The 17006-nt window shown below is 34.8% G+C and overlaps 1 protein-coding gene across 2 annotated transcripts; it reads right to left on the bottom strand.

Annotated features, from left to right (window-relative positions):
- Positions 1 to 10223: 10223 nt before the first annotated feature.
- On the bottom strand, positions 10224 to 16679 carry LOC145073327 (putative LRR receptor-like serine/threonine-protein kinase At1g51880). 2 transcript variants are annotated; one of them, XM_079019876.1, is made up of 9 exons: positions 16535 to 16679; positions 15920 to 16433; positions 11705 to 12186; positions 11486 to 11618; positions 11331 to 11399; positions 11175 to 11246; positions 10956 to 11027; positions 10704 to 10882; positions 10224 to 10533 (listed from the first exon to the last, which is right to left on the bottom strand). In XM_079019876.1, exons 1-9 carry the CDS (start codon positions 16599 to 16601, stop codon positions 10385 to 10387), a joined length of 1737 nt encoding a protein of 578 aa, XP_078876002.1. In that variant the 5' UTR covers positions 16602 to 16679; the 3' UTR covers positions 10224 to 10384. The 2 variants fall into 2 exon arrangements, with proteins under 2 accessions (XP_078876002.1, XP_078876003.1); XM_079019877.1 differs by lacking the exon at positions 10704 to 10882 and having other exon boundaries at positions 10443 to 10533.
- Positions 16680 to 17006: the final 327 nt, after the last annotated feature.

Genomic DNA, 17006 nt, shown 5'->3' with positions numbered 1-17006 from the left:
AGATTGCTAAGGATAAATATCGCTCTAACGTCTTTACGTCGCGTTGTGTCGTGCCGATTCTGTCGCGAAACTTCGACAGGTCATAACTTATTCGTTATAACTCGGATTTCGGCGTTCTTTATATGTACGGAATCCTTGTAACATATACTACAACTTAGTTAAGATTATTCATTCTAAATAATCTTTTATGAAAAAGTCATTTTTGACGCTTATCGTCTCCAAATTGACTAGCCCTGATCTACAGGCGTTACAATTATCTCCCCCTTAGGATGATTACGTCCCGGAATCATCAACGAAACAGTCCTTAAGTTAAATTTCCATCCTTATTAATAACCTTGATGCTTAATCTTTCATCTGCTTTTCATACTATGTTGGACTTTCAATCGTAACCTTCAAGTTACAAAGTAAATCCTTATTGTGGACTCCTTCTTCTTCTTAGGATAAATACATTCATTTATCTATTGTAACTAACCAATGGGTTGTGTCCCGATGACCTCTCATCATAGTCGGACTCAATTGATATGACCACTAGGGTCGAAATAACAACTATCTTACTAGTCATTACCGAAACAATGGTAATGACATACTTGAATAAAACGGAATCAATTACTAGCTTCTTGGTAACCTTGCGACTTCCCATGATCCAAGTGTGAGTCCTGTGCTTCCGGTAGTATAGATCTCTACTACTATTCACACCTACTCATACTCGTCCCAAGTATTGTCTCGTAGTTAACCAAGTCACCATACATAAATCATATAATCATTCAACACATCAGATAACAAAACCAGGGTTTATATTTAAAATTTTGAAACTATTACACAAAAGTTCAAGTTCACCCTATACTATGCCTCTAGCAGGCTATGTTTCCTGATACAGACTTTATATATTAATATGAAGTCTTCATCTTTTAATCCTCCCATAGTTTTCTGCTTCGTCGAGGAACATGTGGAATGCCCTTGGCTGTGGCGGTGCGTTTTTCTTTGGGCAGTCTCTAGAAACATACCCTTCTTCGTTACATCCGTAGCACGCCTTTTTGTTAGCTGCGCATTTGTTGGCAAAATGCCCTGTCTTCCCACATTTGTAGCAGGTCGTCTCCTAGTTACACTTCCCGAAGTGTTTCTTTTTACACTTCTCACACCACTTAGCTTCATCTCTTCCTCCAGATTTCGAGAATTTTGTTTCTTTGTTGATCATTGAAGATCCTTCGTGTTTCCTTTTCTCTCCGACTTCAGCTCTCTCCATAACCTTTTCTTTTATTTGGGTCTCAACATTTTTGGCTGCCCAGATGGCGGCTTTCAGAGTGGTTGCTTGTTTGACTATCGGACCAAAGACCGCTGGTAATCCATTGGCAAACTTGTTGACCTTTGGAAAGTTCCGTTGGAATTAGGTATGGAATAAGCTTCATCTTCTCCGTAAATCTTGTAGCGTACTCAGTGTCTCTTAATTTTCCCTTCTTCAGATTCTAGAACTCATTGTTGATTTCCAGAAGATCCTACTCAGAGCAGTATTGCATTTCCAGTTGTACCACAAACTCTTCCCAAGACATCTTGCTAGCTTCCCCCTTGGGCATCGAACCAGCTAGTAACTTCCACCAGCTCAGTACTCCAGATTTTAACAGAGGAATTGCAAGAGCGGTCTTCTGTCTGTTGCTACACTCGCAACTTTCGAACATTGTCTCCATCTCGGAGATCCAGTCCATGACTTGCACCGGTGTCGGGCTCCCAGAAAGACACGGTGGTTTGGATGCCATGAAATCATTATACTTGCATCCACGTCCGTCATTTCCTCCATCCTAGTTGTTTTGGCGAACTATTGGTGGGTTGGCTTGACCAACGGTCCCATTGTAGTTTCCTCCTTCAGACTGCCCTCCATTTACTTTGGGCTCTTCAACTTGAATTGACAATTCTTCGTGATTCTGCCTAATCAGACGTCTGGTTTCTTCCATCTGATGATCCAACATTGCTTGGATCATCACTTGAACTCCGGCCATTGTCATTGGTTCAGGCGTTGCTGCTACAACAGGTATTTGTTCAATTACTGGTATTTGATTCCTGTTTTCATCAGCATTTCCAACTCCACTCCTTGTTCTCACCATTTTTGATCTATACACCGAATAAGGTGAAATTAAATCCTTATTCACGATAGATATTCAAATCATCCTTATCACTCTGAAACGTTTACATGCTAGTTCTAATATCGTAGACGCACGCTTAGAATCCTAAACACATAAGGTTTCCAGATCCGGTCGGCAACAGACCATAGATCCGAACAAATAATATCATATATGGCAAACATATAACAATTAGCACATAATAGCATTTTAGGCAATTTTCTTAAAATATACTAGTGCTCATGTCTTAAAATATGGTAGACACTCATCTCACAATCATCGCTTAGCATTCTAAGTTTAAGTCTAGAAATCCTACAAATTCCTAGTTCGCTTAAACTAATGCTCTGATACCAACTGTGACATCCCCAAATTTCACGGCCAGAAAAGACCGAATTGTTTATGCTTTATTTTTTTTAAATCAGAGTAATCGTTTAAAGAAAACTATTGCGGAATTTGTTCCCAAAAACAAAAATATGATAGCCATTTATCAAAACATTTCTCAAAGAGAATGTATTTTTATTAAATAATAAAACCTCGGGATGTCATGTTCGATACAAACCAAAAGCATAAACAATATAAAATAAACCTTACAACAGTTATTTATAACTACTGATCTATAATCCAAAATCTTTCGTCAAGTCCATCAACTTATACCCTTGTGCCATTACCTGTAATGCAAAGAAAACTGAGTGGGTCAGGCTTGGGAGCCTGGTGAGCATATAGGTTTTTCAACCTACAATAATACATTTATTATATCCAATTATCAAGCAATCAACCCAAATACCCATCCCCATATCTCCTTTTTTTTTCTCAAAGGTTTACCCTAAGAATCCATTATCCTTCATTCATTCATTCCTAAGGAATTGGCACAAGGTCCATTTACTACCATGATTTATACAACAGTCACTACGTCACATAGTCACCAGGGTTCATACAATAGGCACTACGTCTCATAGTCACCAATGTTTACACAACAGACACGAAGTCACATCATCACCAAGGTTTATCAAACAGGCACGAAGTCGCATCGTCACCAAAGCTTACTCAATAGGCACAAAGTCGCATCGTCACCAAAGCTTTACTTAATAGGCACGAAGTCGCATCAACACCAAAGCTTTACTTAATAGGCACAAAGTCGCATCGTCACCAAAGCTTTACTTAATAGGCACGAAGTCGCATCGTCACCAACTATTCCATCTACCCATGTTCTATCCAACATTTTTGTAGATATAAAATACAAGCACAATTTAAATCATTTAACACCCATATAAAAACATCAATTCCAAGCCCATCTCAAATAGACAAATAATATATAACACATAGCACGTATTTCATAGCTAATACTTTATATTTATGTGTTAGAAGAAAGTAGTTATACACTCACTTGATCAGAAGATGATCGGACAACACTACGGCTTGTAAAAGTAGTATTCTTCGGTAGATCTGGAAGATCTTCACAAAAACCGGGCTCCTCGCGGGCAGAGCTTCGGCTCGGGAATTTCACTTCTCGGGATCTTCGGGGCCTCGGGACTTGCTTCGGGGCTTCGGGATAATTCTTGCACGAAAAACGATGCAAAAACGCGAGAGAAAGAAGAGAAATTAGCAAATGAATCGGCTGCACTCGACTCCCTTTTATAGGGTCTGGATTCACGATTTACGTTGGGCGTAATCTTAGGTTACGCTGGGCGTAACCTGGATAAGCCCGGTGACTCCCCCCTTGGATAATATCGAAAATTTATATTTAAATTTAATATCGAAAATATTTAATAAACTTCAAAAATCCATATCTTCCTCATACGAACTCCGTTTTTGACGTTCTTTATATCCCCGCGTAGGTGAGACTACGCTCTACAACTTTCGTTTAGACTCCGTCGGCTAATTTTGACTTTATTTTTATTATTTATTTTTAGTAGGCCGGGACAGGAAAACTCCGTTATAAATTGATAACTTCTTCATCCGAAGTCCGTTTTCGCCTATCTTTTTATCGTTTCACTACAATTAACGAGATCTTCGATTCTCGTTGTGACAACCCGAAATTTCTATTCTGAACAAACCATATCAAGCCAATAGATGTAAATCAGTTACAATGTAAACTCAGACTTCGAGTATAAGTTTGGCAGTTTTCAGGGTTTTACACCTAAGGAGATATTAGGAGAGTGGATGCACTAGGGTTTTGTGCAACACTGTAATTCCAATACTCTAGGACATTAGAATTCATTCCGAGAATAGAAATATTTTCTGCCAAAAATCTCAGGACTATAAATAGAATTCTGAACCAAATTGGTTCATTAGTTGAATTCCAATTAGAGAAAAGCCAAATTCTCTCTCACGGATCTTCGGGTTTTTATCCCAAATCGTGAGTACACTTCTCTAGTTGTGTTTTAATGCTTGTTTTATGCCTATTAACATAGATTGTAAGTCAAATGTAAGAGATACAGGAGTTTACCGCCCAAGAACGTTCTTGGGGAGTAAACTCCATTTTAAGGTCCTTAAGGGTTCAAATGACCCTCAAAGCTTTAGAACTCGAACTAGGAGCCTCCAATTCATGCTTTATACCACAAAACAATTAGGAATCATGGTTAGAAGGGAGTTTACAGCCAAGGAGCTTCTTAGGCCGTAAACTCCATGTTTTAGGTGCCAAATTGCTTTGAAACACTACCTAAGGCTTGGACTCTATTTTAGACAAATACCCTAAAGGTTTAATACCTAGAAAACATAAGAAAAGCACAAGTTTTGAAGAGTTTACGACCAAGAGTGGTTCTTGGGCCGTAAACTCCTATTAAGGGGTCAAAGGACACCCTAAATCCTTCCTTGAGCCAAGAAACAATTTGGGCATGTACCTAAATGAGTTATGGACTAGTTAAAACACTTAGAACCCCATGAGTGAGGGAGTTTACGGCCCAAAAGGTTCTAGGGCCGTAAACTCCATAAAAATGGTGCCAAATGTGCCATAAACTCTTCTAAAGACAAGTACCAAAGCCTAGTTTAGTTCCTAGAAATGTTTGAGACTTGAAAACACCATAAGAACCCTCCCAAGGGAGTTTACGGCCGTAAACTCCAAGGGAATATGGTCTATGGGCCGTAAACTCCTCAAAGGAGTCAATATGGTACCCAAAAACTTGTTTAAGCCTTGAAACAATTCCCCAATAGAGTTGTGATAATTATAAGCTCCATTTAGGCCTTGGTTGAGAGTTTACGGCCAGGAGCTTACTCCCCTGGGCCGTAAACTCCAATGAATATGGTCATTTGACCATAAACTTCCATTAGGGGCATTGCACTCCTTTGTTGCAACCCATTAGCCTCCTAGCACTTGACCAAAAGTGTTTTCCTCGCGCTTAAATGCTATTACTTGTATAATTAGTGTTTTAATCACTAATTATTTATATACATATGTTTTCATATGTAATTAGGATCTTTGTGTGTGTCTAAGTCTTCACTTGACACCAAGCACTTGTCCGATCCTTCCGTACGATAACAGTCCGTTCAATTCCAGTCACTTACTGCAGGTGAGTTCATACCCCTTAACTAATGTTTTAAACTACTTTTAAATGTTTTATGGGGGGGGGATACAAGTATATTCATGCTAGTTATTATATCAATCACATGTGATTAATATACAACATTCAAAAGATTTGGCTACTCATTAGCCGTTTTACCAAACGGTTTCCTTCAAATGATTTTTATAAACATTTTATATGTTTTAAACTACTTATTACACTGTACATCTTACTCTGTACATTACCTTTCAAACTTATTTACAACTGTGTTTCAAACAAATGTTTCCTTATACTCAAAACTGTTTTATCATACTTATGCCTTCAAATTGTTTTATAAATTGACATCAAGTCGATCTTTTCTTAAAATAATATTTCCGTTTCAAATGTCTTAAAAAACTTATTTATGCTTTTATTGTATTATAAATTGCATGCCTCTATATGTATAGTTATATAAGAAATGTTTAAAAGACTTAGGAAGGCTATCCATCATATTTCCTTTTCGCGCTTGAGATGTGGTCTGGTGGGATATTAGGTACTCGTCCGAAGGTCATTTAAACATTAGTTATATATCATGTGTACATATATAGTCATAAAAGATCCTTCCAGTTCATCCCATGCCCTTGGGTAGCAAGGGTATACATCCATGACCATACGTACCAGATATATTACTAGTAAACTACCATATGGGTAGTTTAGGAAGATACTAGAACAATTACTAGAACGCAATATCATACAATGAGTCAGTCCATTCATGAGTCAATACTTTCTAGAACATTATTGTACATTACATATACACCTATACTAGGACGAGAACAGATACAACGATACTAGAACGATTACATTACTATACTTGCTAGGTAGAGAGCACGTACATTACAGCTAGAACAGTTCATTACATTACATATACTAGAATACGTTAATTACTGTGATTTAAATCGGAGCATGACTTAAATGACATGGCCCGAGTTGTAGCCAGAGTCTCTTGAAGGGAGAGCGTGAGTTTTCGTATAGATTCTATAATGGATTGACTATCCTACACCTTGCTGCTAGCTACAGCGGGACCTGTAGGTCTGCGGGTGCCAAACGTCATACATTAATTTCGACCATTCTTATGTCGATGTAACCAGTCTATAGTATGAGTTTGTGTATAGATCTATACTGGATTGACTATCCTACACCTTACTGCTAGCTACAGTGGGATCTGCAGATCTGCGGGTGCCAAACGTCATTTCTTATTACGACCATTCGTATGTCGTTGTTACCAGTCGATAGTATGGTACAATTTATCACATAATGCCTTAGCCTAAAATCCGGTTTAAGGTAGTTAGTACGATAGTAGTCCTTTTAGAGCTACGTTTCAGTACTACATTAATTTCCCCATTACATATTTTTAGTGATAACCTCACTTAAACATTAATGTACAAACTATATTTTTGGATAATGATAGTTATATTTTGGAAAATACATACTCTTACAAGAGACACACATACAGAACAGTTAGGTCTTGGTAGAAGACACCTTCATTATACTAGAAAGAATCATAGGGATTCTAGGGTTTTTCAAACACTTACAGTTCATATACACTTACAAATACTTACATACAAATTAAGACACTAAATGCTTATGATCTCACCAGCTTCAAAGCTGATACTCGCTTTCAAAATTACTTGTATCCTCAGGTCATCATAGACAGGTACCGATGCAAGGAGAAAGGAAGATGGAGCTTGTTCAAGACTTATCTTTCATTTTGATTTATGCTTTAGTGTTTATCAAAATTTGACAGAACATATTTGTATAATAATTATTTTATTAATGCAATGGATGATGTTGTTGCTTGTTTACTACTTTACACTGTTGTTGATATTATACATGACGTCCTCCGCCCCAGAACGTTTCCGCCGTTCTTGGTTTTGGGGTGTGACACTCGTTTAGATTGTTTTGGCTAAAAAACTGCTTGGTCTCAAATCGAGTATTTGGGCTGCATACTGCTAAGTCGAAACTTAGAAAAATCATAACTTCCTCATACGAAGTCAGAATTGGACGTTCTTTTTATGCACGCTCACGGTTTAATGTATTCTACGACTTTCATTTAGATTGCTAAGGCTAAATATCGCTCTAACGTCTTTACGTCGCGTTGTGTCGTGCCGGTTCTGTCACGAAACTTCGACAGGTCATAACTTATTCGTTATAACTCGGATTTCGGCGTTCTTTATATGTACGGAATCCTTGTAACATATACTACAACTTAGTTAAGATTATTCATTCTAAATAATCTTTTATCAAAAAGTCATTTGGACGCTTATCGTCTCTAAATTGACTAGCCCTGATCTACGGGCGTTACACGTATGCCCAGACCTCTCAAACCTCCATTAAGAGCTTAATGCCTTAAGTTCTCACATCCATCTTTTAGATCCAAGGCCAAAATACTGCTAGGAGTCATAAAATTTCCAACTTTATGACTTTGCATGCCTATTAAGTGCTTAACTCAACATCTTAATGCTTTAAGACCCTTTAAGGAATGCATGGAGTGAAATTAACCCCCAATGCTATGCTTTTATGACTTAAGACCCCTCCAAAGGTCTGAAAGGACGAGTTATTGGGTCAAGAACATGCTATGCTCAAGAAACACCACATTTGGGACAAAAAGAGCCTAAAATAAAGCCCAAAACAAGATCTAAATGAAACTTTACCAAGTTCATAACTTTATACCTCCAAGTGATGCCAAATGAGGGTGTGTTTCTGGATCTAAAGTGCTTTACTCCTCCAATATGGTCTCTACTTCCTTCCTTCTTCTTTTTATTCAAAGGCACAAAACACACACACACACAAGCTTAGAAATGCTACACAAGGTGGATTAGGGTTGCAAGGATGTTTGAAATGATGGAGGTTGATGGAAGGAGCCAAGGTAGGGAGTTAATGATGAATAAATAGGGTGGGTCTAAACCCTAAAGATTAGGATTTGGGACTTCACCGCGTACGCCGTGTGTACACAAAGCTTACGCCCAGTGTACGTGGCTCTGCCCCAACAATCCAAAAGTGGCAATAACAACCCATCCTATCTACAAGTCTTACATTATAAGGACCAAAATGCAATAAATCTTAATATAAAGGCCAAAATGAAAGTATCTCAAAACACGATGTTATAATAGTGACATGTTTTATATTGAGATGATTCTTGGTTAAAATTGATGGTTATATGGGAATATGGAAAAGTTTCCATAATAAGAGTTGATTGTTAACTCTACATGTGAATTGGAAACTTTAATGCAAGAGAAGTGTTCAAGGAGTGCACATTGAATTTGAAACTTCATTACCATGGAATTGTTTCTAGTAACAAAGTTCCAATGGAACATTCTGTAATATCATTGGCTCAGTCTCTGTGAATTTGAAGCCTCGACATCACAGAAGGTCAATACATGTTATGTTGGAATTCCAGTACATTTTAGATGGTGACAAGAATTTGGAATTTGTGAAATAAGCATCATTAGAATAATGTCCAGTTGATCTGTTCACAAAGTAAAGACCATAGAGAGGCATAATATGCATGTTCATAACATGGCATGACTGATGTTATTTAATTCAAGTGGTTGGTTACATTATAAACTAATATTTAGTTATTTTAATTAATTTATTTTGCAATTACATTTATGCTTTTGACAATTTTCACCATATACAATTTAATTTTCAAATAAACCCTTCCATCTTATATATTTGTTAATTAATAATAAATAATTTAAATTTCTTTTTATTAATCTATACTTCAGTTAATCTCTTTTTAGTTCATTTAAACACTGTTAAACTCTTTTTTTTTAATTAATTTGAATAGTAAATTAACCCTTACATGTTTAAAATTTCAATTTTAGAAAATTTAATTATTCAAAAGTGAATCATTTTATTGAATATTTACTCTTTATAAAGGCATAAACTCTTTCTTTCTAATTACAAATGTTACATAAAGATATAGGGATTGGATGTGTTTGTTGCATTGAAATATACGAGGCATGTTTGGATCGATATGTTATTCATGGTGCGATGCTAATAAGAATTGTACGAAATAAAAGTTGAAATAGTCATGATTATAAAGTACAAAGTATCATAGTGGTCTGATTATGGACCATAATGATTAGGCTAGTATGTATAACAGTCTGATGTGGGACCATAAGGATTTGGTTGCTCAACATAACTATGCTATGTTAAAGTTACGTGTCTATATAGTGGGACGAGTTGCAGATTCCGATTAAGAAGTCAAGGACAACCTTGATTGATATCAAAGAGACTCAAGAATGAATCCTAACATATTGGAGGGACCCAAGGTTGAAGTGTGTTGTTTTTATAGGCGAGTGACTCTAATAAGAAGAATTACTAGGGAGGTTCTTGATTAAGGAGAATGATCGATATGTAGGTCTAAAGATGATTCCTTAATCTCTAATACTATGTTAGCCCCATATATGGTATTCGGACGAGAGAAAAACAATAATCAATGTGGCCAAAAGGTTGAAGTTGTTGTTCGTATTCTCTTGAAGAAGAAGAGCATACAAAGTAATTACAATACAATATAATATGTATTAACCTAGCTAATGAGGACTAAATATGGAAACCATCTAAGTACAAATAATTACAAAAGAGAACCTCATAAGTATACAAGAATACCCGAAACACTAACACACAACATTTTTATATAAATTGATTCCAAAAAAATAAAACAATCTTTTTACAAAGAATGGTTTTTAAGATATAGATTAGTCTCATTGGGGTTCACATTACTCAACTATTACATTAACCTTCGGCGAGTAATGGCGAAGGTGAAGCATAAAACCGTTCTTCCTTGTTTCCCCTTAACTCATTGGCACCTTCGTCATCAACGTTACCATTGGGCATAGTTCCTCTTGTATTACTTGGACCATTTATATTTTGACTCATATCACCTGAAATATTCATTACAAAACTAAGCAAAAATACCCGAAGAAACGTGACTATAAAGTTGCATATGTTGAGATGCAAGCTATGTAAAGATGCATAATAAACACAAGAGTGATCCAATTTAATACGCCACAAAAAGACCATTATAAACAAATTGGTGTATCAATAATCCGACCTGTATGTGGTATACGTCTATTATGCCTTATGACCAAAAAGCCAATGATAATTGCAACAATGAAGAATACCGGAATAGTGATTCCGAGTATTACTGGTAATTTGCTGGTTTGCTTTTTATTTTTGTTGTTCCTGGGGCATGACTTATCATTCGTACATAACAAGGGGTTTTCTGTAAGTCTGTGAAATACTTGACAGAAAAAATATATTAAAAACGATTAAGAGAAATTAAGAATTGATTAAAAAAACTTACGAAAGATTTAAATTGGAATTTGTTGATAGTGATCTTGGGATGGATCCACTAAACTGATTATCTGCCAAATACCTAAAAAAAGTTGAATTCATTAAAAATTAGAAAAGTTATTATTGAAAATAGAAAATAACAAAAATGTTTTACTTTTTAATATTAGAGTTTACTATAATACTATAATTTTATATACAAAAACCACAAAAAATAGGAAATAAAACTCACAGCTGCTTGAGATTTCGCAATTTGCCAATAAAACCAGGAATTGGACCGGTCAAGCTATTATTATGAAAATCTCTACATAATAAAAGTAAAATTAATTCAATAAACATAGGGTAATAAATTAAATATTGAAAACAATTAATTAATTTCTAAACTCACATTATCTGAAGAGCATCCATGTTGCTAAAGTCTGGAAGTGGCCCAGAGAGGTTGAAACCAGTAAGATTTCTGTAAAAAAAAATATATATACATCAAATAGAAAATTTAAAAATACTTAAATTACATCCAAAATTCCAAAGAGATATGAAGTTTACAATGATGTCACACGAGGTGTGGAGTCATCGTTGCAATTTATCCATTCCCATGAATATGGTGCCGGGAGACAAGGATCTCCGCCCCATTCTTGCAAAACGTCAAATGCGTTTTGGAGAGAAACCAAACCTTCAACTACATTAAGCAAAAAGAAAAAAAAATATCTGATATAAATTGAAAGTTAAAAATTTTATTAAAAATATACATATTAGAAAATGTACCATCATTGTTGTTGGTTCCATTAGTTAGTGCATCACTAATAGAGTAAACCTCGATAGCATTTATAAGAGGGGGAAGTGTGGTATCACCGAGAGGGTTTATTGAGAAGTTAGTGTTCGGGGTGACTGTAAGATTACTAATGAAATAGACAGATACATTTCCGAAAGGAGGTACAATCGGGAGTGAGAAGGGTAACCTGTTTTCCAAAACCCTGAAAGCTCGTATATTTGTAGAATTGACTTCTTGAATTTCTGAGAAATACCAATTGATGTAGAGAGGATAACGAATGGGGTAATCAATGGTAGGTAGTCCTAGGGTTATCATTTGGCTTGTGTTTGGTGCTATGATGGCATGTTTTAGGACCTCTTGAGGAGGATTATTGGGCACATCGACATTGATGACAGATGCATCGGATTTCAAGTTTAGTAGTGAACCACCACCAAGCATAGGAAGCCATATTCGATCATAAGTGTCTGCTGGAAACCTTAAAATAAACAATAGTTTGCATCTATTAGTTCACTATACAAAAATATGATAAACAATACTACATTTTACCTAGAGGGTATAGCAAGGTGGCTTTCAAACGAAACTTATGTAGCCTCATTTTAATGGAAGTCTTAAGTTCAAGTCATTGCTCTCATTACTTTCGTATTTTTTATATTTTTCCTAAATATATAGTTGTTTCTTTTATTTTAGAAACATTGTGTACTAGCTAGGTTAAAATATTGTTCAAATATCAATTAGTGTGGGGAAAAAGAAAGGGATAATGACTTAAAATGGTAATATACTTTTTGATTTGTATATTTGGTTACTGAATTTTTTTCGTCCATATTTTTCGCTTCTACTTGTTTAACTGTACACATTCAGTCCTTATAACCGGCTACTTCAGGTAAGCCGAAAAAAAATAACTTAATAGAGTAATATATTTCTCATTTTATACACATTTAGTTGTTTGTGTGTGTGTGTGTGTGTGTGTATATATATATATATATATATATCACATATAGTTCTTAATATTTTTTTGTTGCAAAATAAGTCTTTGTTATTTTTGTACGTATTCAGTACTTATGAACGATTTTTTAGGTTTTTATCATGACATTGTACATAGGACAATAATTAATGAGGTGTTCGGGGTTGTTTATGCTTAAGACCACTGCAACCTTGAATGCTTGGTGCTTAGGTCTTGTGTATTGAACATCGTAGCTTCTTCATACGATCTCAGATTTTAACGATATTTATATTCGCATGTTTGTATTTGAGTCTACTACAATTTTCGTTTAGACTAATCCGTTAAAAAGTAATACATTTTACTTACGATTTTATAAAAAAAATATTCATACATACATTCATAAAAAATACATGTATATAATGATCGTAAGTAAAAATATATTACTTTTTAACGTGAGTGATCTAAACGAAAGTTGTAGTAGACTTAAATACCAAAGTGTGGATTAATGATCGTTAAATATAACCAAGCAATTGAGGTCGCGTTGGCCATAAGCATCAACAACCTTGAACATCTCATTAATGATTGTCCCATGTAGGATGACATGAAAAAAACCTAAAAAAACCGGTCATAAATACTGAATGTGTACAAAAACAACAAGGACTTATTTTGCAATAAAAAATATTTAGGTCTAAATATGCAAAAATATTAAGGACTAAATGTGTAAAAAGTGAGAAATATATTACCTTATTAAATAAATTTTTTCAGTTTGTCTGGAGTAGCCGACAATAAGGGCTAAATGTGTACGGTTAAACAAGTTGAATGTACAAATGTGGATAAAAAAAACTCAATAACCAAATATATACAAACGAAAAAATATATTGTCTTTTTAAGTCATTATTTCAAAAAGAAAATCAACAATTTAGTCTACTACGTACTTATTTGTCCATTATTGGTTTATTTCAACATTTTTATCTTGTAACTATTAAAAATTGAAAAAAATTACTGAAATCGTTCCTGTAGTTTGGTCAAAATTGTGTGTTTGACCCATAACATTTTTTTGCACTCGGACCGTCCCTACAATTTTATTTTATTGCGTTTTTCATCCCTCGCAAACATGAAAAGACTTTATTATCCTTGGCCATTTCTTTTTTCTATTTTATTTAATATTTTTTTAATATTAACCTAATAAAGAATATTATTAAAAATAAAAATGTAGGTCCTTCCATAATCTCTTCCCCTGATACCAGTACTCTCTCTCTCTCTCTCCTCTCTCTCTCTCTCTCTCTCTCTCTCCCCCCCCTCTCTCTCTCTATACATATATATATATATATATATATATATATATATATATCTCACTCACACTCTCTCTCTCTCACCGGACACCACTTCCGCATTTGGACCGCCGACTCATAAAAAGGAAGGGGATTGACTTTTCCTTGAATCGGCATGGGGCTATCTAATCAGTAATGGGAGGAGGAAAGAGAACTGGTATGCCTAGAGTTTGTAGGTATTTTGTGATGAAACGATTCATAAAGGAACATCTTAAATTGAATTGATTTTTCAACGCACAAGAACATCTTAAATTGAAACAGATTCAAAAAATGACTGCTCGAAACATCTGGGGATTTAGAGATCGAAAAAATCAAAAGAACTCCATTAATTCATCATAAAATTTTCGAAATTGAATCGATTTTTCAACACAAAAGAATATAGCTCGAAATCAAAGAGGGGAATAAACATAACTGGTACGCCTTCTCTCTCTCTCTCTCTCTCTCACACACACACACACACACATACACACCAGAATCATTATGTTGACTTTGTATTTCTTGATTTTGGGTGTTTCGATAACTGGAAATGACAATGATGAAGTCAAACGCTTCGATTTTGATTTTGGGGTTCTTCCGATTCTGGATTGAACGGAGACGATGGAGTAAATGCTTCATGGGTTTCTTCGATTCTTGGATGGTGACTGATGTTTAAGACTTCTTTGTTGTCGGAATTAACTGCAGATATGGGACGTGGTTGACGTTTAACAAGTTCAAGATTGAAGAATAATGTTGACTGGGTTTACAAAAAAACACTTTTGGACTAATTTTTATTTTTCGGGCGATTTTTTTTGTTTACGGGAGTTGAAATTAGATTTAGGGTTTATATATTTTCCGGGTATGTTCTATATTATTCATCTTGAGTTCAGGTTTCATTTCAAGATTTCAAAATTTGGTTACATGGGAGCTCTAGTTCGCGGGGTTGTGTTTACCGAAGCTGAGAGACGTCTAAGACCATCTCCAACCCATCTCTATTTTTTCCCCATAAACGGAGTAAAAAATGGAGTAAATAGTGTTTCATTTCCAACCCTACTCCATTTTCTACCTATTTTTTACCCCAAAAAGTATATTCCTAGAATATTCCATTTTTATAACTTATATATATTGTCAAACACACCCCTCTACTAATTAAACTCTATATTTATGATTAATTAATATAAATTAGTATATAACATGATATTATAAATATTAAATATTGCATTTAAATTATAATTAGTCGAGAAATAAATTAGAAATGTATAAAATAAAAATGAGAGAGACTAAAATTGGCTACCAAACTTCACCTCTATTTTTGGAGATATGAATAGTATTCCCCCATATGGGGGAATACTATTCATATATCCAAAAATGGAGGTGAAAATGAGATAGAGTTAGAGAAGAATGGGGGAAGAAATGGAGTTTGGGGTGGGTTGGAGATGCCCTAAGGAAAAAGAAATGATTGGTAAGAGAGAAAAAACAAAGTTTAAAGGTGTCAGGGGTGGGATAGTATTAGGTTTATGGAATATTGAGGATGAAACCGATAAGTATAAAGAGAAGTAGGGACGACAGTGTGAGGTGGTTTGGGCACCAAGACAACAATGGTGGAGACATTTAGTTTTTTGGTAGTGAAAGAAGGAGATGCAGAGGGAGGTGGTGGTAGAGTGAACCTATTTTATTTTAATATTAATAAACATAAACCCAATAATAAAAATAATTGAAAAATAAATCAAAAAGGGCAAAAGTGTTTTTTTATGTTGGTCAGAGACGAACAACGCAATAAAATAAAATTATAAGGATGGTTCTAGTGAAAAAAAAAATATTAGAGACCAAACTATAGGGACGATTTCAGTAATTTGTTATAAAAATTGTTTTAATAATTTGTTATAGAAATTGTTTTAGATATATTAAAAGTAAGTAAATATTTACAAAATAAATGAAAACACATAATATTAGTTGCATACCTTATAGCTTCATTTGTGGCATAAGCAAACCTCGCGTTCATAAACAAGGCGTAATTTGGGTCGACATATTTGTTAACTTGTGAGTCGACACTACGTACTTCAAGAGCTGATATAAATGGAAAATTGTTGGGCCTTGTTTGTGCCACACATACGCTAATAACTTTCCTTTTCACAAAATAAATAGCTTCGTATATTTTTACTTGAGAAGTATTTACAGTTATCCAAAAGTTCCCATCAAAATGTAGATCAAATATTGGAGGATTTGACTTTTGGTCATAGTTCCCATAGTTGAAACTTGCACGAACCAAAACTTTTCCTCCTTCTGCTTCTATAGAATAGCAGTTCTTTTTACGGGTGGTGAAAACCCTCAAGGTGTCCATAACATGAGACACAGAGTAGTTTGATTGCACAACGTGTGTAACACCATTTGATATTAAGTCACCATCTCCTTTCCAAACTATCGAGTTCTCATCTGTGAAAGAATCCGAAGCTCCACAATCGATGCTCACAAACACTACAAATATTATCAATCTCAAAAATCCCGCATTACATATAAGTTATAATGACAAATTAAATACCTTATACATCAAATCAATTTGATGAGAGTAAGCTTACCGTTGCCTAAGACTGAGATTGTACATAGAGATAAGAGAAGAATTAGAAGCCATACATGGTCGGCCATGGAGGAGGGAGAGGAGGCCAGGAGGAGGAAGAAAGGTGATGAAATGGGAACTTATGCTCTTAATTGGTCGGTGAATCGAAGCTGGGATTCCAAACAAATAAACTTTTTGTTATGTCCAAGTTGTAATAAAAGATTTGATAGAGTCCCCGTTGACCCATGACATTTGTGATATTATGTTCTGTACCTATCTTAATAAAAGTATATATTTTACTTTTTGTTATGTGTTTGAAGTATATTCAAATACATGAAATCTTTTAAATAATCTTGTTTTAACCTGTTATTCATTATCATAATATATACTTTTTTTTTATCATCATATCCAACCCATTAACTATTAGTAAAATGAAAATTTAAACAATTTTTTATGCAAATCAACCACGTACCTATGCATCAATCAATTTTAAG

The sequence above is a fragment of the Lactuca serriola genome, chromosome 9 (genome assembly GCF_051521515.1).
Source record: "Lactuca serriola cultivar US96UC23 chromosome 9, Lser_US96UC23_V15, whole genome shotgun sequence".
NCBI lineage: Eukaryota > Viridiplantae > Streptophyta > Magnoliopsida > Asterales > Asteraceae > Lactuca > Lactuca serriola.
This window is presented reverse-complemented; position numbering and strand designations above follow the sequence as displayed.

Excerpts from the sequence above, each read along its gene's own strand:
- LOC145073327 (XM_079019876.1), bottom strand. The coding sequence starts at position 16,601 with ATGGCCGACCATGTATGGCTTCTAATTCTTCTCTTATCTCTATGTACA. Across the intron at positions 16,434-16,534 it reads AATCTCAGTCTTAGGCAACG|TGTTTGTGAGCATCGATTGT; the intron begins GTAAGCTTACTC and ends TAATATTTGTAG. Across the intron at positions 11,400-11,485 it reads ACACCTCGTGTGACATCATT|AAATCTTACTGGTTTCAACC; the intron begins GTAAACTTCATA and ends TTTTTTTTACAG.